Source organism: Vulpes vulpes, chromosome 12 (assembly GCF_048418805.1).
Source record: "Vulpes vulpes isolate BD-2025 chromosome 12, VulVul3, whole genome shotgun sequence".
Classification (NCBI taxonomy): Eukaryota; Metazoa; Chordata; class Mammalia; order Carnivora; family Canidae; genus Vulpes; species Vulpes vulpes.
The window spans coordinates 149681788-149708017 of NC_132791.1; the positions used below are offsets into that span (position 1 = coordinate 149681788).

The following is a 26230-nucleotide window of genomic DNA, read 5'->3' on the forward strand; positions in this document are numbered from 1 at the left end:
CATAAAGATTTTGAACTGAACCTATTGCATTAATAAATATTGAGGCAGAGTTAATGTGTTTGAATTTTTGCAGTAAATTTCCCTAAGTAAGACATTTTAACAGATATGGTCACTTGGCTTTAGGCTGCTTTCAGATTGGGGAAAAAAAGTTTTCAAATATAGCCAAATAAGAGGTGTAGCCTTAGTCTGCATGTGATGTTGACTGTATTTTAGTTTTTAAGAATTATTTTTTCAGCAAATAAAATGTTTTTAATATAAATATCATAAACTATGTTAATGTTTTTATCCCAAATACATTTTTCCAGTTTCTCATAGAACCTTTTACATTTGTCCATCATCTTTTTGTTTATTCTTCTTTCTCATTCTCTCCATCCTGTTTTTTTTTTCTTTTTGCCATTAAATATTGTTCCCCACTGAATAGCAATGTTTTTCTATTGGGCTATGATCCCAGAAACATATTGTGCATGAACTCAAGACCTATAAAAACATACTTTGTTACAGTGTTTATAACAAAAATCTAAGAAAATCCTCTTTAAAAAAAAATAGGTCTAGTTATTTCATCTTTGAATCAAAATGATATAAAGTATAATGCACATATTGCTAAAGTAACTTTTACATGTCACTATATTTACTGAAAATAATGAGTATTTGTTAATAAACTTTTGAAGTTTCTCTTTTATTTTTGTTCTTAAAAAGTATGGAAATGGCAGTGTGAATTAATAGTAAAAAATAATACATAGAATTAATATAAATATAAATTAATGATATGTGTGTAATAGTCTTTCAATTATAGGTAACTGTAGTATATAATTACTATATGTATAGTTATTTATAAGGCAGTTCTGAGTTCTTTTAAAAGAGCACTCATTCTTTGTGCTTATATATTTATATATATATGTTATGATGGATTGATTAAATATTTAATTTCTTTATCAGAAAAAAATCTGAGTATTTTTATTTCATTTAAACTTCCTTTCTCACTCACACAATCTGGACATTTTTAACTATACCAAAACCACTTATCTGCCAAACAAAAGTTTCCTCTGTTGAGTGGAGACAAGATAGCCACAAATCAGAAAGATGAAAACGGGTAGAGAGAAAATGGAAATATGAGTTGGAATGTAGAAAGTTGTTGGAAGGAAGTATGTCAGAGTACTTTGTGACAATTTTTAAAAATTCTACGTATCACAGAAGAAATTGCTTTCATTTTTATTCTTTTTTATTTATTATTATTTTTAATAAATTAATTTTTTATTGGTGTTCAATATACCAACATACAGAATAACACCCAGTGCTCATCCCGTCAAGTGTCCCTAATTTTATTTTTTATGTTTTATTCCTAATAACATTACAGAGTAGATCTCCTTAAGGGACTGGAAGAAATACAAACAGTAGAAATTCACAAAAGCAGAATAATTTCAAGACATTAACAAATTTATCAAATTTATCAAATATCTCATTAGTTTGGTATTTAATATAGATAATTCATTTTAGCCCAGGATTATACAGTAGCTTTGTGGGTTTTTTTTTTTTTTTTTAACTTTTGGACACCAGGTTTGACTTTGTACACATAAATTTGTTTAGAAAAAAATGGTTTTTTTTACTATAGCACTAGTAGTATGCTAAACATAGTATATGCCATCAAAAATTTTGGCTGATTTGAACTGAATGCAATATACCTTGTGAAAAGTATGGCTTTGTACCAATTACATGGAAGATGAGTAGCTAAATAAAGGTAGTTTTTAAAGTGCTTGCTTTCCTTTAGGACCTTGAAGTTCTAAATTTCCTAGAGTCACTGAGAGGTAATGAAGAAAATAAAAGTTGATGATAAACTATAAATAGTAAGTTTTATGCCATGGTGAAAATGGGTTTAGTGAGTACCAATCAGGTATAATAAATTGAGGTCCTGCCTTCTGCCGTAGAGGACAGGACTTCACATCCCAACAAATCCCAAAAATGTTCTGATAAGATTCCATTTATTATCAGAAGTAAAATGTTTCCTTGGGAACTATAGGCTTAAAATGAAAGTGAGTTATCTTGATTTTTATCTTGTTTAAATTCTTTTAATTTTATTAAAAAATTTAAAAGCCTAGGCTTTTTATTATTTATTCTATTTTATTTTTTTAAGATTTTATTTATTTATTCATGAGAGACACAGAGAGAGAGAAACAGAGACACACACAGAGGGAGAAGCAGGCTCCACGCAGGGAGCCCGAGGCAAGACTCGATCCCGGGACTCCAGAATCACACGGGGGCCAAAGGCAGGCACTAAGCCGCCGAGCCACCCAGGGATCCCCAAGCCTAGGCATTTTAGACTAGAGCATAAGCAAGCCTCAAGTTGTAAGTTCACTTCTGTGTAAGCCAGTTTTGTCCAACACCTAGCCTATTCCCTTGCCATGTGACATACATATACTATTGCTCAAAAGAAGGACTAAACCTGTAATCACCCTAAATCTGTTACCAGTACTAGAAAAGTTGATCGAAGTCCTTGATAGTTCACTAGATGTAGGACAGCAATATATAAAAAACAGACATTTTGTAGATATCAAGTCTTTCAAATAGCCCTCTGTATTATTTATTTAACCCTGGTGCAATTTGTTGGGGAAATAAACTGGAAAACTGAGGAGACTGATATTGTGTAGCCTCTGCTCTGTCATGTGACCTTAACTAGATAGATTTCACTTTGTTTACTTAACCTGTGGGCAAATTTTTATTTAATTTAGTAAATTAAAGGAATGTTCAAAAAACAATATTTTTAAAAAGATTTATCTATTATGTTTTTGGTTTTAAAAAAAAGATTTTATTTATTTATTTATTTGAGAGAGAGCGAGAAAAAGCATGAGCGGGGTGGAGGGGTACAGGGAGAGGGAGAAGCAGGCTTCTTGCTGAGCAGAGTCCAACTCAGGGCTTGCTCTCAGGACCCTGGGATCATGACCTGAGCTAAAGGCAGGTGCTTATCTGACTGAGCCACCCAGACACCCCACAAAGAGTATCTTAAACTAGTTTTGAGACTAATCCCAAAACTGTGTTTTCTTCAGGAGATAAAATGTATGAATCTTACTCATTTCTTGAGAAATGATGTTTATATTGGTTATTTATTTTTAAGATTTTATTTATTCATGAGAGACACGGAGAAAGAGGCAGAGACATAGGCAGAGGGAGAAGCAGGCTCCATGCAGGAAGCCCCATGTGGGACTCGATCCCTGGACTCTGGGATCATGTCCCAAGCCAAAAGCAGACGTTCAACCACTGAGCCACCCAGGTGTCCCTATATTGATTATTTAGGATTAATACTAACCGGTGTTTAAATCAAATGAAGTCAGGGGGTCTGAATGCATGACTTTGGCACTATGTAGGAATTTTGGTGTTTAATTTAAATGTGACTAATTAGATAGTTTTAACAGCCTTGTATTAAAATTAACCACACGCAGAAGTCAGCTGTGAATACAAAACTATAATTTCGGTTTTAAAAGAATATACATTTATTTTGTGGGGGAGAACTAGGATGGACACATGTTGTATCATTGTCCTCTAATTGCAGACAGTTGAGTCATTTTATTTATTTCACCTGGTTAATAGGTCTTTAGGAGAGGATTTAATCTTGCCAGTGTTAGTATTTGCATTTCTCATATGGAGAAACTCCTAAGTGGATTAGATAGAAAAAGGGTGCATTGATAGAGTTGTATAAAGTGTTCTTAGTTGTCCTTTCCCTCAATTCATTCATAACATTTTAAATTTGTAAGATAATTTGAAATACTTAAGCCAGTATGACTTCAATGACAAAGACATTAATAAGGGAGCATAGTTAGAAAGCTATTGCTAAAGTACTTACTAGTAACCACATTTTTTAACTTAATTTATTAGGATGTTACCTAAGTATATTCAAACAAAAATACATTTCCTACTAACAATCAAAAGTTTTTAAATTGCAACAAAACTACAATATTAAAGTTCACATAAAGTAAGCACTTTTCTGGCATGGTAAAAAAAAATATATATGATATAAAATTGCTATTTTAACTTTTTTTAAAGATACAGTTCAGTAACATTAACGACATTCAGAGTGTTGTACAACTGTTACCACTATTTCCAAAACCTTTTCATTGCCCCAAACAGAAACTCTGTGCCCATTTAGCAATAACTCCCCTTTTCCCACACCTCCCTATCTCTGGTAACCTTCATCTACTTTCTGTCTGTGAATTTGTCTTTTCTAGATATTTCATGTAAGTGGAGTCATATATTTGTTCTTTTATGTCTGGCTTATTTCATTTTAAATAATGTGTTCAAGGTTCATTGATATTGTGGCATGTATTAAAACTTCATTCCCTTTTATGGCTGAAGAATATTCTATTGTATGTATCTACCACATTTTGTTTATCTGTTCATGTGTTGATGGACACTTGGGTGGTTTCCCACGTTTGGACTATTGTGACTCATTCTGCTATGAATATTTGTGTACAATGATCTATTTAAGGCCCTATTCAGTTCTTTTGGATATAAACTTTTATATAAAGCTAACTGAAGAAAATATCTTCATGGCCTTAGATTGGTTAAGTCTTTTCAAACAAGATCCCCAAAATGTAAATCATAAAGAAAAAAATAGTGAATTTGATTACCTTAAAATTAAGAAATTCTGTTTTTAAAAAGATGCCATAGGCATAGACCAGCTTAACACTTAATAGACTGAATAAAAGGTAGTAAAAGGAATTGATATGTGGAATATACAAATAATTTCTGCAAATCAACAAGAAAAGATAAATCCTAATAGTTAAATGAGTACAGTAAACTAATAGGTGATTCACAGAATCACCTGAATAACTAATATATAAATAAATACTTGTCATTTACTCTAAAAAATTTGTATTGCTGTCCACAAGGGGTTATGTGCGAAGATTTTGTCTGTTGTAGCCTGTTTGTGGTAGCAGGAAGCTGGAATCAAACTAGATGTGTATACTAATAGGAGAATGGATACATCCTTTAATGCTAGGCCACAGTTACAAGCACTTACCTAGATGTACCTTTGTTCATGGAAATATCGTAAAATTACAATACACAGAGAGAGAGAAGCAGAGACATAGGCAGAGGGAGAAGTGGGTTCCATGCAGGGAGTCTGATGCAGGACTCGATCCTGGATCCCTGGATCACACCCTGTGCCAAAGGCAGATGGTCAACCTCTGAGCCACCCAGGTGTCCCTCCTTCCCCCCTTCCTATTTCTCTTTTTTCCCTTCCTCTTTCTCTCTGCCATCTTCAGGTCCTTTGGTTAGCATCACTTCAAGACATAGTGACTTTCAGAGACAGAAAAAAAAAATCCATTTCCTCTCACACATATCTTCTTTTCTTTTTTAAAAAAGATTTTATTTATTCATGAGAGACACACACACAGAGAAGGCAGAGACACAGGCAGAGGGAGAAACAGGCTCCATGCCGGGAGCCTGACGTGGGACTTGATCCCGGGTCTCCAGGATCACGCCCTGGGCTAAAGGCAGTGCTAAACTGCTGCACCACCTGGGCTGCCCATCACACGTATCTTCTTAAAGACAGATGTACCATTCATGAACTTGCACCACAGGTGGTCGGCCAGAATGAGATTTTGTGCCCAGGCTGAACCAGTCTCTGGACGGAGGATTGGAACTACCATGACAGAACTAGTTATTGAGGAGCCACAATTACATAGTTCAAGTGGAGAGGAATGGTAATCAAATGGCTAAATTAGATACAGAGTTGGATCAGGTATTACCAAGTAATAAAACTCTGTCCTTTGGGGCTATCCTCTCTACAGAACAGAGGAAAGAATGAAACAAACCAAAACAATACCTTATCATTTTTCTACATGTTAACTACTAACTTTACAAGATTGTAAAACATCTAGATCCTAATTGAGTTTTAGTCAGTTTTTCATTTCCCAAGAGAGGCAAGTGAGCCTCAGGTAGGCTTATTAGAAATGCATGATTATTAAAAGCTCACCAAATCAGACATTCCTTATTTCCAACCTTGAATACTTCTTTTCAACAGGAATAAGTATAGTTGTTAGGGGAGATAGCAAAGGAAGAAAAAGAGAATGGGACAAAAGGCCTGGTTCCAATCTATGCATATATTCCTAATTAGAAGGGTTTTTTGCCATATGATTTGATTTATTTCTATAGGCTAGTCTTTACTTTTTTTTTTGTTCTGCTCATATAGTCTCAAAACATGTTGTGACTCCTAGTTACCCGTTCTTTTCCTGGCTTAGCGCTCATAGTAGTTTCCTCTGGGACCTTGACCATTAAAAAGGTTTTATTCTTTTTTTTTTAATTAAAAAAGATTTATTTATATAGGTATTTGAGAGAGAGAGCAGGGGGAGGGGCAGAGGAAGAGGGAGGGACAGAATTTTAAGCAGACTCCTATGGGGTACAGAGCCTGATGCAGGGATCAACCTCTGCACCCCGAGATCAGGACCAGAGCCGAAATCAACAGTCAGCCACTTAACTGACTGAACCACCTAGGCGCCCCAAGGTTTTATTAAATTTTTAAATAACAGTCATAAATGTCAAGCCAAATTAATTTAATCTTTGGAAAATAAGTCAAAGTGCATAACAGCATACAGCATAGTATTTAGCACAAAAGTGCTTTGTGTTATTTGAATATTAATATTCATAATCTATAGCTCACTAGTATAAGCTCTTTGTGGGCAGAGATTGTATCTAACTCATTGCTATGTGTATAATGCCTAGCACAGTGCCTGTAGTGTTGTAGGAATTCAGTATTTGTCAAATAGTTTAAAAACCAAACTTTTTTTAAAACGAAGCATGTGCAACAGCAGTGTTCTTAAAACTAGTTGTATAACTCCTGAAAGAATTTTTAAAAAAATCCCTACCCTCCTCATGTTTTTAAGTTGACATTTAAATTTTTCATCATGTTTAAATAGTTGCAAAGGATATAATTTCTGTTTTGCAAATATTGACATATTTAAATAAAACTGTTATATCAAATTTTAAAATGTATCCAACAGGATATAAATACCATAGAATTTTAAATATCATTCATTTAAAAAGACAAGAATGAACCCTTCACTAACCATTGTGATTTTTACATAGTTTCTTTTTCTCCTTGAATTTGTATTTCTAGTTCCATTCTCCCACAGAATTTTATCCTAATGTAATATATTTTTATGATTGAAAAATCTGCAGGTCATTTTTCCTTAAACTGGAAAGATTTTAAAATTTTCTTTAATTACTGGATTGTTGTCATTATAATTGTTGATACACAATTGATCAAAACAGCATGAACACATTACATATTATAGAAATAATTCGGCAAATTATCTTTAAGCAAAAAAAGTAAAATGTTACTGGGAATGCGTCTTTTGAACAAGACCAGGCAGAGCGAGCAATTTTTGGACTCTTAATTAAAGGAGATTTCCTGCAGTCCGGTATTTTGAATTATCTCTTTGGCACATCAGAGGCAATGTACCGTCTTAAGACCCAGGTGTGCTTTGATGGCAGGTGTGGTTTACTGTCATCAAGTTGGAGAAAGGACCATAAGGAGGGGGAAGTAGGAAGGAGATCTAGCATGATGCTTCCGCCATAGCTTGGTATCAGGTGGATCAATTTTACAAATAGTATTTATGGGAATTAAGAATCTCAAAATTCATTGAAACCATCTGGGTTCACATACACCTTGGTAAATCTTTGTGTGCTCCTAAGGCTACAGTTTGAAGATTACTACCGTAAAGAATAACTTGTAGAGATCATGTTAACTGGATTGTTAGAAATATGATTAAGTGGACAAGATGACTGCAATGAGCATGTGTTGTTTTTTTCTCTCTCTTCCGTTCCATGTGGTTCTGGAAGGATTGTCAGTCACACTACCTCACTTCCTACGGGGACTGGCTTAGCCAATCATATTAATCCTCTTCCCTTGGCTATAGTAATTTGTCCAGCAGTAGGCATAAAACCCATACAGATGACTCAGTCCCTCAGTGGAATTGGTATACAAACACTGAGGAAGAAAATTTCTTTCTTTCTGTGGGGGAGCTGCTGAGCTTTGAAGATGTAAATCTGGAGCTGTTGGCTAACCAAGTGGGAGTGCCTCCCTGCAGAATGAAGGCAGTAAGAGCTGAAAGGCCCAGAGACCAGACCAAGGTCCTAAGAGGGCATGGAATTTCAGTTCTTAAAGCCTTGGTTCCTGTAGCTCTTGATCCTGTAGTCTTCCCCAGTACCCTTTTTTCAGCTATAGGAGTCACTAAGTTACTTTTTTTTTTTTTTGCTTGAGTTAGTTTAAGTTGTATTTTGGTGCTACTGAAATAATTTAGCAACAACTAAGCAGAGTGAACACAAAGTATAGTGAAAATGTCTTTGTAAAATGATAAGTTTGAAAATTTTCTTTTTTAGATTGTTGGACCCTCAGATGGAAGTAGTTACATTATAGATTATTATGGAACCAGACTCACAAGACTGAGTATTACTAATGAGACGTTCAGAAAAACACAGCTATATCCATAAATATTTTTAAGAAGAAACAGTAAGTGATATATGCCTGTTTATTCTTTATTATAGTATATTATCTGTACAAAATTATGGAAATTTGAGAGCCATAGGAAATTTCAGGAGATCTTCTAATGTTCTAAACCTCTCATTTTGCCTGTCTAGGAACACAGGTCTCCATTTGCCTGAAACATCTCTAGTCTTTTTTTATTTTTATTTTTATTTTATTTATTTATTCATGAGAGACACAGAGAGAGAGAGGCAGAGACACAGGCAGAGGGAGAAGCAGGTTCCATGCAGGTATCCCAATGCAGGACTCGATTCCGGGTCTCCAGGATCACACCCTGGGCTGAAGGCAAGCGCTAAACCGCTGAGCCACCCAGGGATCCCAATCTCTAGACTTTGGAAAGCATTTTTATGTACCCTCATTGCTCCTGCAGTTGCTGATTCCGTCTCTCTCTCTCTCTCTCTCTCTCTCTCTCTCTCTCTCTCTCTTTTTTTCTTCTTTTTTTTTTTTAAAGATTTTATTTATTTATGAGAGATTCAAAGAGAGGCAGAGACAGGAGAAGCAGGCTCCATGCAAGGAGCCCGATATGCGACTCGATCCTAGAACTCTGGGATCACACCCTGAGCCAAAGGCAGACGTTCAACCCTCTGAGCATCTTTGATTCAGTCTCTGCAGAGATTATGGTTGGAAGAGAGAGCTCACCACAAAAAGATCATACCAAAGCAAAAAGATAGTTCATAGTATCATAGGATGGTAATGAAGAAACTGTGTTGTAGATAGTTTCATACAGCATGTCTTTCCTGCTCTACTGCTTTCTTGGGGGTCAGTATGATCCTTAAAGCTCTTCTCTTCTCTTCTTCCTTAAACCTGAAGGGTGATTGAATCTTAACCCTGAATGACTATAAAATACTTACTCTAACCTAAAGTTTGGCCCCATCTATAAGAATTGTTAATTGGCCGAATCTTTAAACAAGTGGTCCACCTGGATAAGTCAGGTGATCCAACTCTTCTGGTCCAACTCTCTGGTTCTCTAAGACCCTGCTACTACAAGGCTTTTATCTCCAGGGCCATACATTAGTCTATCCTAATAAATAATCTTCCAAAAATGCTAGATTTTTCTTAGGCTTTTGATAGATTATCAGGAAAATGATTCCCTGGTACAATCTCCTCTGCAATGGAGAAGTCCTATATAACACGTAGGGTGCAACTTTCAGAGAGAGAAGGCAGAGAGAAAGACAGGCTAGACTTTTTTTTTTTTTTTTTTTTTTTTTTTTTTAGAGAGAGGAGCACCTGTGTGAGCCCCAGGGCAGAGGAGGGGCAAAGGGACAGACTCCTCAAGCAGACTCCCAGCCATGGAGCCCATCATGGTTCTCAGTCCCACAACCCATGAGATCATGACCTGAGCTGAAATCAAGAGCTGGACACCCAACTGACTGAGCCATCCAGGTGCCCCAGTACAGGCTAGACATTTTGGCCAGAGTCATGGTCCTAAGGTTTTCAGTTGATTCTGTCTCAGAGAGTACTTTAGAGGCCAAGAAAGGAACAGATGTTTATTTTTCTTTATTGTGAATGTATAAATAGGAGATGAAGATGAACTTTGCCACTAAGGTAGATTTTTCTTTTCTCACAGTAGAAATTATGGGATATATTTTATAGTTCTTGTCATGAGAGTTGAACAGTGACAGACCCTGTTGGGATCTGAGGAATTTATTCAACTAATTGTCCAAGAAGTTTTTCAGATCTTTTCTTACTATAAGAGTCTTTGGGTTTAAAACTGAAATGAAGGTTAGAGATCCATCTGCCTCTTCTTACCGGGGGATAAATTGAGACCTCAGTAAGTTGAGACTAAGATACTACTAATCAGTACAACACTGCATGTTGAATGCGGGTCTTCTCTGCATTCCACTGGTGGCTCTGCTCCGCCCACTCCACCCCGTCCACCATCAACTCTGTCATTTTGCAGTAAGCATCTTCATTTTGGAGTTGTTAGTCCTACTTTATAAGAAAGGTTGTATAGTTTCACATATAGTTTCACTGTTTTCATACTGTAAATTGTTGTGTCTCTTTCAAGTGTACGGATTGTTTGTTTGGGTTTTTTTTGTACAGATTGTTTTTAAGCCATAATGTTGGGAAAATTAAGCAAATGCAATTTAGAAAAAATTTCATTCTCTGTAGTCTATTATATAAACGTTTAACTGGGATTCCAGACTCAGATTTGATATTTAAAACTTGAAGAGCTCATTGAGAAGGTAGATCTCTGCACTGTCATTCATGTTATCTCCTACAGCAAATATGGAAGTGCTTTAAGAGAAAAAAAAATGTCCTGAATAAATTGAAGCAGTAAAATGTGCATCTACAGTAACCTCATTTGACTCCTAAAATACTGTGTTTTAACGTATTTCTTTTTTCTGTTTTAGGATTTGGGCTCCCTTGATTTCAATCAGTGTGTGGATTTCCAGATTTTCCTTTTTCTTCTTCACATACCACTTTATGGATTCTATATCACTTTTTGTTGTTCTTGATACTTTTTTGTTTTGTTGCTTTACTTGAAAGCATGTAATTCTGAGATTTATTTAATTGGACTTTCTTTGAGAGCTATGTGCTAATAGAGTCATGCGTGGGCTACTGTCTCTATGAGATAGCTTATTACCCCGATATTCTTTAATGTCCTTTCCAAAGGCAAGTTGCCACTTGCCATTTTCGCTTCTGAAAAATAAAAGTATGACTTATTCACATTTTTAGTGCTTTTTTGTCAAGAAAACCTTAAATATTGAATACTGCTGTCTTCTGCATTTTGATCCTTCAAAACAGTTAATCCACAATGTGAACATAAACCATTACTCTATTGCCTGGGGCCACAGTTGTGTATGAGAACCCACCTGTTTTTCTGCAGCTTGCAGATCTGTCTCTGCCTTGGTATCCAGGGAGCACAAGATCACTGGGGAGTCTGAGACCTTGAGGCTACATGGATACTTCTGGCACTGATTCAGGCCTCTGAAATGTGAACTTTTTCCTTTTTGCTTTGGGAGTGATGCACTAGCTTTTGGAAGACCAGCTGCTGACTCATCTAGCTCAGTGCAGTTATTTTTGAAGCTGGATGGACAAGGTGGGAACACCAAACACATGATTAATGTCTTCCATCTGTTTGCACTGCCAGGCAGATGTAGGCACAAGTGCCTTCAGGGATGCACCAGTGTCTGAAGGAAGCAGCCCCTGTACATTACCACTGGGTTTCTTACTGTGTTTAGAAGGGTTGTAAGAAGATGGAAACACATGAAATGTTATGTCCTCAGTTATATCATGCTTTCTTTAGTAACAAGCATAGTGATTTCACAATTACTTCAGTCCAGACTCCTTGGGAGGAAATACCATAATTTTTTATCACTCATTTTATTCAAAAGTATACAGTTATAGTACAGTTAGCTTCATAACATCTTCATCATTCAGTAACAGCTTCTCCATTTGGTGGGAGATTATGCAGTATCAATAAATAACATGAAATTGGATTGACTCCTCATGTACATGAAGAATGGTCTCTGATTCATTTGTTAGTTAAAATACTGAGTGTCTACTCTGTGGGAGACACTGTTCTAGATGCTGGGGTGCAGCAGTGAACAAAATACAAACGAACATGCCTGTCCTTAAGGAGCTTATGTTCCCTGGGGACCAATTTTTCACAGTGGTAGTATTTCTATACTATAGATGGTTAAGCTAGCTGGTAGATGCCCATTTTCTAGTATTTCCTAGTTCCTTTTGATTGCAGAGAGCGCTTTGGAGTTTAACCTCAGGATCACCTAAGCCCAGATTTGAAGCCTTTATGTTTCTACAGCCATGTAAGTTCAGTTATGTAAGAAATACTTGGAATCAAATCTTGAAAAGTAATCTTGATTCTTGCTGTGATTGTAAGTTATTAAGTTGATTAGTGGGAAGTCTGTTTAAAAGCAGGTGCTTCTCCAAGTATTTATTCATATAAGCTGTATTCCAAAAGGGTTTTAGATAAAATCTGGAAATAAAGTCTCTTTGCAATACATTCTTAAACCTGTAGATTTTATTTTATCTATAATTTCCTAAATTTACATGACAAGAACACTAAAGTTTTTCCGGTTTGCCCAATTCTCTGTTGCCTAATATATGTAATTTTTAACAAATGGTTTTTCTGTATCTTATTATATATATTTTTATGTAAATGCATGTAATACATGTAAATGCAGTTTTGTTTTGCTTCATTTTGCTTTAATGGAGCATTATTTTATTTTGGCTGTTAGTAGTGTCTGTGAGTACGAATCATATTTTGAGGCCTCTGTATGAGATGTTTTATATGATAACTCTGCTTTTAGAGCAGTGGCCAAAATTGTGAGATGGATTAGCTTGGTCACTACTTGGGTTACTCCTAACACCTGTAAACCTCTAGGATGGAATGGAATGGGTTCTTTCAATGCTACAGAAACAGTGTGTCTAAAAAAATATTTACAAATGATAACTACTGAAGCCTAAAATAATTAATACAATTTCCAGAAGTACTTCTTTACCAAGGAGGATTTCTTACCTACACTGTATTAAAATAAAAGACCTCTTTAGGACCTCAAAGATTGTGCTATGTGTATGGCCAGCATCTGTTCATGGGATTCCTAGGACTATAAGAAATATTGATTTGTATGTTTTGTTTTTGTTTTATTAAAAAAAAGTCTTTTCCCCTTATTTTAACCTAGATGCTCAAGGCTAGGTTAAGTATATAATATTAATAGGAGGCTAGGAAGCTAAAATAGATCTAATAGCAAGAACTAGCAAAAAGAAAAATTAGTTCTTAAAAAGTACAAGTCTGAGATGTCCATTCCTCTTCCTCATCAAACACCTTAAATGTAGGTATTCCCGGGTTCTGGCACCTTCCCTCTGCCTTTCTCTCATTTTACTTTTTTCTATTTACAAAATTAATACAAGTATGCAAAAATTCTGGGAAACACCAAAAAGTACAAAGAAAATGGGGCACCTGGGTGACTCAGTCAGTTGGGTGTCTGCCCTTGACTTAGGTCGTGATCCTGGGGTCCTGGGATCGAGTCCCACATTGTGCTCCCTGCTCAGCGAGGAGTCTGCTTCTCCCTCCGCCTCTGCCCCTGCTTGTGCTATTTTGCTTGCTCTGTCAAATAAATAAATACGATCTTTAAAAAAAAAAATACAAAGAAAAAACCTTATTCCACTGCCCAAAGATAACAATGTTCATATTTTTACATATGTCCCAGTTGTTTTTATTCAGTTCCTTCACAAAAATAATATAGTCTCCATACTGTTTGTTGCCTGCTTCTTCACATTGTAAAGATTTTTCTATTTCAATAAATATTCTTTAACAACACAATTTTAATGGCTTACAACATTATTTTTAATGGCTGCACAATATTCCATTCCTGTATCATAATTTACTTATGTAATTCCTTTATGTATTCTTTGGTATTTAAGTTATTCCAGTAAATCAGCAACGTGTTTGATTCTTTTTTTCTAGAATTGCCATTCTTAGTCAAAAAATAATCATATACAGTCATGGCTAACTAGGGTAATGGAGAATAGTTCAAACAAAACGGCAGTCAACCCTCAATTATCCTGGTACAGATTAACCGTGGTTCAGATACTGTAGGGACTTGTAAGTACCACTGCTCTGCAGTTAGCCCACTGCTCACTGGTGCTCATTGCTGCCCCTCACATCCCACAGGCTGCAGAAGAGCAGCTGTTTGAAAACAGGACAACTGCTGGAGAAAAGATGCTGGTTATGAGTATCAGGGAGGGACAGCAAAGTGACTCGTTTGGCCCAGGATGTTCAACAGTGGATTGAATTATCTAATGCCCTCCAGAAAACTTCAAGATAGAGGCTTTTTATTTTTTTATTTTTATTTATGATAGTCACAAAGAGAGAGGCAAGACATAAGCAGAGGGAGAAGCAGGCTCCATGCACCGGGAGCCCGATGTGGGACTCGATCCGGGTCTCCAGGATCGCGCCCTGGGCCAAAGGCAGGCGCCAAACCACTGCGCCACCCAGGGATCCCAAGATAGGAGGCTTTTTAAAGAGTAAGTAGGAGGTGATCCCTAACGAGTGCAGTGTGAATATGGGGAAATGAAGGCAAATATGTGACCATGGAGTGAATGCTTAGTCTCAAAGATGAGAGACAAAGAGAGAACTAGATTGACATAACTAAAAAGAAAGAAAAGATGCCAGTGTGCTAAAGGAAAGAGAAGTCTCCCAACATCCTTCCTGCTTATTCTTCCAATATAACATTTAGCTGGGCCCACCGGGCCACATCCTGGTTGATACCAACTTTATCAACTTTTCCATTAAAGCCAAACTCGACTTAGTATAGTCAATGATGGAATGTCTTACCCCTCGAATAACTGACCACAATGGCTGAAATTGAGAAATTGGGGCCGAAGTATCCAGTGACTCTAAAGATTGTCAGGGATCTAAGATTTGAACAATTATTGTCCAAACACAAAGGAACCTTTGCAGATGACTGTTTCTGTGCAGAGAGTAGCTCACAAGTTTTACATTGTGGCCACAGTTGACTGGGACCTTAAATGAAAGATCTGAAAGATCCCTGGAGTTCCCATCAGGTACATTTCGTTAACCATAGGGACAACACTGAGTGGATGCCAGATGATTATGGAGCCTCTTGGTTCTAATTCCTAAAAGAGTTCCACTACCTTCATCTACCAACCTTTTCTATTGCCTGTTCATATAATAATAAGCTGTAGCATGAATTATTTCTCCATTTATCCATTTGCTCTGTTACAAGCTGAATATGGTTAAATATACTCACTTTTAGATGCTGTGTTGAAGAAAAAAAATAAAAGAAGCTCAATCACAATGGTCTTTATTTTTCCCTACTGAGAGGAAAAGAAAGGAAGATTCAGAAAATGAGAAAAGTTACTAATTAAGAATGAATAAAAATTCTGAACAGCACTGAGTACCCAAATAGTCCTGGATTAATTCATTTGTACCTGAGTTGATGAGCATGATAACATTTATTCTTATTATCTCTCTTCCCCTCTCTTTAAGATTTACTTACTATTTGAGAGAGTGTGTGTGTGTGTGAGTAGCGTGGGAGGGGCAGAGAGAGAATCTGAAGCAGACTGTGCTGAGTACAGAGCTGGATGCAGGGCTCTATCCCACAACCCTGAGATGATTTGAGCCGACATCAAGAGTCAGACATTTAACCAGTTGAGTCACCTAGGTGCCTCTCTCTCTGTCTCTCTCTCTTTTAATTAATCTCTATATCCAACGTGGGACTCAAACTCACTATCCTGAGATCAAGAGCCAGATGCTCTACCAACTGAGCCTGCCAGCCTAGTTAACTTTTTAAATCGAGCTAGTCTCTTATTTCTTAGTAAATGTAGCAATGCTCTTATTTTTTTTTTTTATTTTTTTATTTATGATAGGCACACAGTGAGAGAGAGAGGCAGAGACACAGGCAGAGGGAGAAGCAGGCTCCATGCACCGGGAGCCCGACGTGGGATTCGACCCCGGGTCTCCAGGATCGCGCCCTGGGCCAAAGGCAGGCGCCAAACAGCTGCGCCACCCAGGGATCCCTAGCAATGCTCTTAAAGCCGGTCATTGTCTGATGGAGACAGAATGTTATTTACCTTCTTAGAAAACAAATATTTAAAAAAAAATTTTTTTAGGAAGGATTTATAAAAATATCAAGGCTCAATATCTTAGAATTTCAAGGATTTTTTAAAAAAAGATTTATTTATTTATTTATTCATGAGAGACACACAGAGAGAGAGAGAGAGAGAGAGAGAGAGAGAGAGCAGAGACACAGGCAGAGGGAGAAGCAGGCTCCATGCAGGAAGCCTGACATGGGACTCGATCCCAGGTCTCCAGGATCAGGCCCCGGGCTGAAGGCGGCGCTAAACCACTGAGCCCACCCCCCCCAAACCCACCCACCCCCCACCCCCCACCCCCGGGCTGCCCGGATTTCAAGGATTTTAACTTAAAAGATCCTTTTACCCTTACCATGTGCAGGGTGTTATGCTAAGCTCATTTAAAAAAAAAAAAAACATTTATTTATTTGAGAGAGAGAGCATGAGCAGGAGCAGAGGCAGAGGGAGAAGTGGACTCCCCATTGAACAGGGATCACAAGGGGGGTGCTCAATCCCAGGACCCCAGGATCATGACCTGAGCTGAAGGCAGACACTTAACTGACTGACCCACCCAGATGCCCCTATGCTAAGCTCATTTTATATTTTATTTTATTTTATTTTATTTTATTTTATTTTATTTTATTTTATTTTATTTTATTTAAAAGATTTTATTTATTTATTCATGAGAGACAGAGAGAGAGGCAGAGACACAGGCAGAGGGAGAAGCAGGCTCCGTGCAGGGAGCCCGATGTGGGATTCGATCCCAGGATTCCAGGATCACGCCCTGGGCCAAAGGCAGGTGCTAAACCGCTGAGCCACCCAGGGATCCCTCATTTTATATTTTAAATGATTTAGTCCTCACAACATTTCTGTAGGATCTTTCTAAAGAGTTAATATCATCATCCCCATTTTCAAGATAAGTGAGTCCCACAAAAATTGAATGACTTGCTTAAGGCCATGAAATAAGTGTTGAAGCTAGGATTGAAACCCAGATCTTTACCTGTTATCTTGCCTACAATGGGTAGTTAAAACTGTTTAATTCTATGAGACACTGCTAATGACTATGTAATAAGAGATGTTCCTTAATAGATTGTTTAATGTTTTCAGTATGGAAATTATCTGCCTATACTGAGGTTTTTACTTAACCAATAGTTTGCTGTTTAAAAAAACAAACTTGGGCAACCCGGGTGGCTCAGCGGCTTAGCACTTGCCTTCTTCAGCCTTGGGCCTGATCCTGGAAACCCGGGATCAAGTTCCACTTCTGGCTCCCTGCATAGAACCTGCTTCTCCCTCTGCCTGTGTCACTGTCTCTCTCTCTCTCTCTCTCTCATGAATAAATAAAATATTTTAAAAATAAAAAAAAAACAAACTTATTTAGGGGCACCTGAGTAGCTCAGTGGTTGAGCATCTGCCTTTGCCTCAGGTCCTGATCTCGGGGTCCTATGATCAAGTCTCACATTGGGCTCCTGACAGGAAGCCTGCTTCTCCCTCTGCCTATGTCTCTGCCTCCCTCTGTGTGTCTCTCATGAATACATAAGTAAAATAAAATAAAATAAAATAAAATAAAATAAAATAAAATAAAATAAAATAAAATAAAATAAAACATTTAAACTTCTCAACTTTACGTCATGCAGATGCCAACATGGTTTATGAATATCTAAATGAGACTATAGATGGAGCAATGATTTTGTAAAACCCAGATTTTTCTGCTGCCGCTTTATCTGACATTTGCAGCACAAGTCTGATTATGTTTGTACGACAAGGAGACAGATGGTAGGTGGGACCATACTGTCATAAGCTCTGCTTAGTCCCGCTGACGTCAGATGATCCAGACACATCTGTAGATGGTGGGATTGCAGGTGATTTTTATTTAGTTAGGGTGGGTTTTGTTTTTTGGCTTATCTGAATTTTCTAACTTCCACAATAAACATACATTATTTACATGCACATATTTGACACAGTAAATGATAATATGGGTAAATTAGAATAAAGAACTCAAGAAAATCTTGTTCTTTTCCTCCCCTCTCCTTCTTCCTCAAGATACACTTACCGTAATCCCTGATGTGACTCTGACTTTAAAGAATAGATAATACATTTAAAAGAAAAAGGCAGATCTAACAGATGGTATCAAAGGTCTGACATCCAACCAGCACAGTTTGGTGGGAAAAGCATCAAAGCAGTACTGTAGAACCAGGCCTGAGTCAGTATCCTGCCTTTGTTACTTGTTTTGTGACTAAACACATACAGTTCCGAGCCCCTCTGACTTCATATAAACAGGGATCATCATATCAATTAGGTGATGTTGAGAGATTAAAAATGACATAGGTAACAGTCATTATTTACTGAATATATTTTAAAGGAATAGAATGACGACATTAGGCATTGGGTGGGTCCCTCTGAATTTGCAAGGATTTCCACATACTTGGGCCATAGTGTGGTCATACCTAGAGTGAAATACCAGCAGGCTCAAAAGTTCGTCTTTTTTTTTTTTTTTTAAGATTTTATTTATTTATTCATGAGAGACACAGAGAGAGAGAGAGAGGCAGAGACACAGGCAGAGGGAGAAGCAGGCTCCATGCAGGGAGCCCGATGTGGGACTTGACCCGTGGGGTCTCCAGGATCATACCCCTGGCTGAAGGCGGCACTAAACTGCTGGGCCACCAGAGCTGCCCTCGAAAGTTTGTCTTACAGAAGGAAGGTAAGGTGTGTTCTTGGGACATTATTTACCTACATTTTTCTAACCTTTATTAACACTATCATTACATATAGCCACTCTGTGTAATACGGGCCAAAAATCTCTACTTTCTCAAGAAAGTAGTCTTTTTTGAGCAGGGGTGAGGAAGAGATAGAAGGAGAGGGACAAACAGACTCCCCACTGTGCAGGGAGCCCAAGGCTGGGCTTGATCCCAGGACCCTGAGATCATGACCTCAGCTGAAGGCAGGTGGGTCAATCGACTGAGCCACCCAGGTGCCCCCCAAGAGAGTAGTCTTATTGGCACCTTTGGTGCTTGAAGACTTTTCCTTAAGTAAGAGAAGGCTGCAATGTGGTAGAATTTGTTTTTGTTGCTTTTAATATGAAGTTTGTTGGAGATATTTGTCTAATACATTTAGAAATGTTGCTATGAGGCAGAAATGTTGCTACTTTCAGCCCAAATTAAGGTTAATTGCTTACAATTGCTACACATAGAACAAAATGCTGCTTTTACCTTGTCAATGTTATCAGAATATGCCAAGCCATGTGGAGATTAAAACTTGAAAAATGATTAAGGTTAGAGCTCTTTGGGCTGCTATGCCAAAGAAAAACGTCGTCTTACCAGAACACTTTAGAAAATACGTGGTGTTTGGAACTTTTAATCATGTGAGCTTATTTTATATGTAAGAGGATGTGATTATGAAGACTTAAGGGTCCGTTTTTGGTTTTCAGACAAACCTCAAAATTTGACTATTCATTTGATAATCGCAACATTAGAAACATAGGGGAAATGACATGTTTTCTTTATGTGATTTGTGATTGAATCAAGTGTTGAAGTCAAGTGGCTGGAGACGACACAAATTGCTCTAAATAACTACAGCAAGTCTTTAAAAGGGTATTTGAAAGGCATGAATTTATTATTAATTCTCAACTATATATTGACCTACTGTGTACCCCTTCTGTTCTTGCCCTTGTACATATAACAATATATTGTTCACACACAGCCAAAACAATAAAAGTAAATGAGAACATGTCACTTTCCTGCTGATTCTTAATGGTTTCATGTTGTGCTTCAAATATGCCAAATTGGTTCCTACCTCAAGATTTTCATACTGGCTCTTTCCTTTGCCTGGAATGCTCTTCCCCAGGTTTTTGCAACCTGGCTTCCTCATATCTTTGAATCTCTGCTCAAATAATCCCCCCTGACTGTCCTTCTGGAGTACTACCCCAGTCAGTCCTCCACTGGTCCCTTCATTTCTCTTCACAGCACTAATGCTAGTTGAAATGACATGTGTTTACTTATTTTCCCTTTGGTTCCCCTACTAGAATGTAAGCTTGGTGAGGGCAGGGACTTTTTCTTGGATCAGTCCTTAGAACAGTCCCTGGTACGTAATAGGTGCTCACCGGATATTCCCGCTAGAATAGGTTAATAAGAATATAAATTAATCTGAGATTAAATAACCTTCTGCTTTGAATAATTTACTTTAGGGGTTGGCATCCAAACATGATCCCAACCCTGATTATTGTCTACAGGGAGGGAGTGGTAAGGAAATGAGCCCATGCTGATTTATTCAAGTCCTTGGTGGTCCCAGGGCTTGGGACAGTGCCTAGAACAGTATAAGAATTTTATCAACATTGGGATGCCTAGGTGGCTCAATGGTTGAGCATCTGCCTTTGGCTCAGGTCATGATCCCAAGGTCCTGGGATCGAGTGTCATATCAGGTTCCCCATGGGAAGCCTGCTCTTCCCTCCGCCTATGTCTCTGCCTCTGTGTGTGTGTGTGTGTGTGTGTGTCTTCATGAATAAATAAATAAAATATTAAAAAAAAGAATTTTATCAATATTGAATTCTTTTTTTTTTTTTTAGGATTTTATTTATTCAATTTGACAGAGCACGTGCACAAGCAGGGGGAGCTGCAGGAAGAGGAAGAAGCAGCCTCCCCGCTAAGCAGGGAACCCGACAGAGGGCTTGATTCTGGGATCACAACCTGAGCTGAAGGCAGACACTTAACCAACTGAGCCACCCGGGTGCCCCCAACATTAAATTCTTACCATGGAATGGGTGATTGCTAGAGGTGGTTCTCAAAAAAATAATAATAATAATAAAAAGAAAGAAAGAAAAAGAAAAAAAGACCAGTAAATAGATTATCAGAAACAATAGGAAGGAGATAGATTTGCGGGGGAGATAGATTTAGGCTACTAAATCACTTAATATGTGTCATATTATTATATGTCATTATGTACTTTCCTGACTTGATTATTGTGTTGGTAATAGCCTTCTGGAGATGTCAATGTCCTAATCCCCAGAACCTGGGAATATGTTACTTTATGTGACAACTAGGACTTAGTGTGGGTGATTAAATTAAGGTCCTAAAATGGGGAGATCATCTTGAATTATATGGGTGGGCTCAATACAATCATAAGAGCCCTTACAAGGGAAAGAGGAAGGAAGGAGAGCCAAAGATAAGATGACTGACTAGAGGCCAGAGAGCAGAGAGATTTGAAGATTCCACACCACTGGCTTTTCAGATAGAGGGAGGAACCATGGGCCAAGGAATGTAAGTGGGTGCTAGAAGCTAGGAAAAGAAGGAAGGGATTCTCCCCTGGAGCCTCCGGAGGAACATAAGTCACTGATACCTTGATTTTAGCCTTGTAAGACCCATCTCAGACTAGTAACTTCCAGAACTGAAAGGTTATAAATGTGGGTTGTTTTAAGCCACTAAGTCTACCATAATTTGTTGCTGCCCCACTAGGAAACTACTATAGTTGTTACGTTCAAAGTGAATTACTTACAGACAGCATGTTGTGGGATCATCCCTTTTTCCCATTATGCTAGTCCTTGTCTTTTAATGGTTATGTTTAAGCCATTTGCATTTAAATTAATTATTGACCTGTTAGGCTTAAATCTGCGATCTATTACTTGTTTTTTTGTCTTTCTCTCTCTGCTTCTCATTCTGTTTCTCTTTTTTGCCTCTTGGGCATTACCTGAACATTTTTTTAAATTGACATTTCTTTATTTACCATGCTTTGGAGTATATCACTCTGCATAATTTTCTTGAGTGGTTGCTCTTAACATTACATCAGACATCCATAACTTGTCACAGTGTACTAATATCAACATTTGACCCCTGTTAGTGAAGTATTGGACACTTACCTCAGTTTAGGCCCCTTTACATTTTCCACTTTTTTTTAAGGTTTTTTTTTTCTTTACAGTAATTTCTACACCTATTGTGGAACTCAGGCTCACAACTCCGAGATCAAGTGTCAGTCGTGTGCTCCACCAACTGAGCCAGCCAGGCACTCTCAACTTTTCTACTTTTAAAATGGTACAGCCATAATAAGAAACTAAGGCAAGCCTCAAAACCTATTTTACACATGTCTACTTCTGTTGACTTAGGAGTTAAACTTCCCAAGTTCAAATTCTACCCTCTGCAGTTAGTGTGTTGTGTGACCTTGAGCAAAATCCTCCCTGCTTTGAGTCTCAGTTCCCTCATCCATAAGTTGAGAAGGAAGTAGTAATACTAAACTACCCATTAAATATTTCTATTTATATTTCTGCAGGGTCTATACGCAGCATTTTCAAAATTATTCTCAGCTTCTTCTTTTTTATAAGAGGCTTTATTTTTTAGAGCAGTTTTAGGTCACAGCAAAGCTGAGCAGAAGGTACAGAGATTTCCCATATATATCCTGCCCCCACCCATGCATAGCCTGCCCCATTATCCACATCTCTCACCAGAGTGGCACTTTGTTATCATAGGTGAACCTACACCCACAGGTCATAATCACCAGAAGTCTATAGTTCATGTCAGGATTCACTCTTGGTGTTGTGCATTCTACGGGTTTGTACAAATGTGTTGTAACATGTATCCACCAATATAGTATCACACAGATACTATATTTTCTTGGGCCTGAAAATCCTCTGTGCTCTGCTTACTCAAACCTCCCTCCCCTCTAACCCTTGGCAACCACTAATCATTTTACTGTTTCCATAGTTTTGCCTTTCCAGATTATTGTTAGAATTGTGCAGTATGCAGCCCTTTCAGATTGGCTTCTTTCACTTAGGAATGTACATCTACACTTCTCCCTGTCTTTTCATGGCTTGACAACTCATTTCTCTTAGTGCTGGATAATATTCCATTGCCTGGATGTACCCCACTTTATTTATTTATTCATCCACTGAAGGACATTGTGGTCATTTCCAAGTTTTGGCAACTATGAGTAAAGCTGCTACAAGCATCTGTATGAAGGTTTTTTTTTTTAATTTTTTAAGATTTTATTTATTCATTCATAGACACAGAGAGAGAGAGAGGCAGAGACACAGGCAGAGGGAGAAGCAGGCTCCATGCAGGGAGCCCAATGTGGGACTCGATCCCTGGTCTCCAGGATCACACCCCAGGCTGCAGGCGGCGCCAAACCGCTGCGCCACCGGGGCTGCCCTGTGTGAAGGTTTTTATGTGGCCATATCTTTTCAATAACTGTGGGTAAATACCAAGGAGCATGATTGCTGGAATGTGTGGTAAGGGGATGTTCAGTTTTGTGAGAAACCTTTACATTGTCTTCCAAAGGGCCGTATTATTTGACCTTTCCACCAACAACGAATGAGAGTTCCTGTAGCCCTCAATTTTCACCAGCATTTGGTCTTATCAGTGTTTTGAATTTTGCTCATTGTAATAGGTTTGCAGTGGTATCTTCTTGCTTTATTTATTTTTAAAGATTTTATTTATTCATGAGAATACACAGAGAGGAGAGAGAGAGGCAGAGACACAGGCAGAGGGAGAAGCAGGCTCCTTACAGGAAACCCGACATGGAACTCGCCCAGGTCTCCAGGATCACGCCCCAGGCTGAGTGTGGCGCTAAACTGCTGAGCCACCAGGGCTGCCCCTCTTCTTGTTTTAATTTGCATTTTTCTTATGAACTATGATATGAAGGAGGTTTTCTTTTTTTTTTTTTTTTAAGATTTTATTTATTTATTCATGAGAGACACAGAGAGAGAGAGAGAGAGAGAGGCAGACACAGGCAGAGGGAGAAGCAGGCTGCCCGCAGGGAGCCGGACATGGGACTCAACCCCAGGACTCCAGGATCACGCCCTGGGTCAAAGGCAGGCACTAAACCACTGAGCCACCCAGGGATCCCTGTGAAGGAGGTTTTCATATGATTATTTGTCATCTGTAGATCTTTGATGAGATGTTAAAGTCTTTGGCCCATTTGTAGATGTGTTATTTGTATACTTATTGTTGAATTTTAAGAGTTCTTCATATACTCTGGAGAGCAGTCTTTTATCAGATGTGTCTTGTACAAGTATTTCCTTTCAGTCTGTGGCTTGTCTTATCATTCTCTTAAAATTGTCTTTCACAAAGTAAAAAGTGTTAGTTTTAATGAAGCCCAGCCTAACAGTTAATTCTTTCATGGATTGTGCCTTTGGTGTTGTATATCTAAAAAGTCATTACCCAATCCAAGGTCATCTAGATTTTCTCCTATGTTACCTTCTAAGAGTTTTATAGTTTTGCATTTTACATTTAGGTCTGTGATCCATTTTGAGTTAGTTTTTGGGAAGGGTATAAGTAAGGCCTGTGTCAATTTTTTTTTTAATGTGGATGTCCAGTTGTTCCAGCACCATTTATAGAAAACTCATCTTCATTTGTTTTTCTTTCTTTTTTTTTTTTTAAAAGACTTTATTCATGAAGACACAGAGAGAGAGGCAGAGACATAGACTGAGGGAGGAGCAGGCTCCCTGCAGGGAGCCTGATGTATGACTCGATCCCAGGACCCCAGGATCACGACCTGAGCTGAAGGCAGATGCTCAACCACTGAGCCACTCAGGCACCGCCTCATCTTCATTTCTAAATTTATTCCTCCAGTGTCCTTATGGTGGGAAATAGCAGCACCTCTACCATGAGAGAAACTGAGCAGTCCATTCGTTCTTTCCTTCTCTCACTCTCTCTCTTTTTAAAGATTTTATTTTTTTAAGTAATCTCTGTGCCCAGTATGGGACTCAAACTCACAGCTCCAAAATGAAGAGTTTCACGTTCCACAGATCTAGCCAGACAGATGCCCCTTAGCAGTTATCATTGATGATAACTCTCTTCTCCCTACATCCAATAGATCACCAATCTTTTCAATTCCACCTTATAAGTACTCTGAAATCATTACTTCGTCCTCACTCCAACTGTTTTTCAGGCACCTGAATCCCTGTTATCTGGGAGCCTGTGACAAACTCCTGTCTGGTCTACCCGGTCAGTCCCAGCTTCTTCTCCATCCACCATTCCTGCTCCCACCATACTGATCTTTCTTTTTAAAGATCTTATTTATTTATTCATGAGAGACACACAGAGAGAGGCAGAGACACAGGCAGAGGGAGAAGCAGGCTCCTCACAGGGAGCCCGATGTGGGACTCCAGGCTCAAGATCACACCCTGAGCCAAAGGCAGAGGCACAACCCCTGAGCCACCCAGGCGTCCTCATATTGATCTTTCTGAAAAGTAAATCTGATCATCTCTATGCTGCTTGGGGCTTTTCAGAAGCTCCCTATTTCATTTATAAGATGAAATCCAAATCCCTTTTCTTAGATTAACAGGTTTATCCTGAGTGAGTCCCAGCCACCATGGTTCCCCTCTCTCTACCACCAGTACTTGTGAGCTGACCCCTTGGAGTGAGGGAAATGTGTCATAACCTCTTATTTCACAAGAGAAAAAAGAGAAATCAGAAGCACGTAGGGTGAATCCCTAGCACATGTGTAACACAGGTGTCCATTACATTACTTCCCTTCATCTTAGTTACATACATGTTAGTTTTGACATAACTAAAACCTTGCCCCTCCCAAACCTTTCTCCATCTTTCCTCCCTGCAGGTAAACACTAACCTGAAGTCAGTGGGGTAAAGTCTTGACTCCTCTGTCTCCCTCACTACACAGTGGGTGCCCCAGGGCGGGCGGGGAAGATGGGGGTTGTTTTGCTGAGGTCTCTCCGATGCCAGCACTTAGCACAGAGCTCGCCACAAGCACCCCTTGAACAACTGGCTGGCAAAGCTAGCGTCAGTGGCTGCCCTGAGCCCACCGCCTTCCAAACCAGCTCTTTCTAGGGTCTTAGCTCCACCTGTTGTTCTCACTCTGGTGAGAATTTGCTCCTTCTCAGAGAAGGGCTGAAATGATTATTATAGGGGCAAAAGGGAACAGAGGACAGAGCACGAATTTGAGAGTCAAGCTTACTGGGTATGTGCCTTTCAGCAATTATTTAATCTCGCTGGGCGTTTAATTTCCTCTTTTGTAAAAATGAGGCTAATAATACTGATTTAGCAGGGGTTTCGTGAGGATTAAATAAAGTTAACAAATGTGAACGTTCCCTTTATGGTGGAGGAGGTGCTCAATAAATGTTGCTATTGCCATAAAAGTAATTAAGTATTTTATCTTTTTGTTTTTCTTTCTCAGATTTTTTTCCCCCTCATGGGCTTT

At 38.4% G+C, this 26230-nt stretch overlaps 1 protein-coding gene and 1 pseudogene across 2 annotated transcripts in view; both read left to right on the forward strand.

Moving 5' to 3' along the window:
- Positions 1–13820, forward strand: part of TM2D1 (TM2 domain containing 1) — a 41671-nt gene extending 27851 nt beyond the window's left edge. For both annotated transcript variants that reach the window (XR_011995975.1, XM_026006971.2), the window contains 2 exons: positions 8371–8500; positions 10888–13820. Coding sequence is in view for 1 of the 2 variants with exons in the window: in XM_026006971.2 (XP_025862756.1) it covers positions 8371–8481 (111 nt within the window). In the remaining variant the exon portion in view is untranslated. The remainder of the gene's footprint in view (positions 1–8370; positions 8501–10887) is intronic.
- Positions 13821–14584: 764 nt separating this feature from the next.
- On the forward strand, positions 14585–15318 carry LOC112926083 (rRNA-processing protein FCF1 homolog pseudogene; annotated as a pseudogene).
- Positions 15319–26230: the final 10912 nt, after the last annotated feature.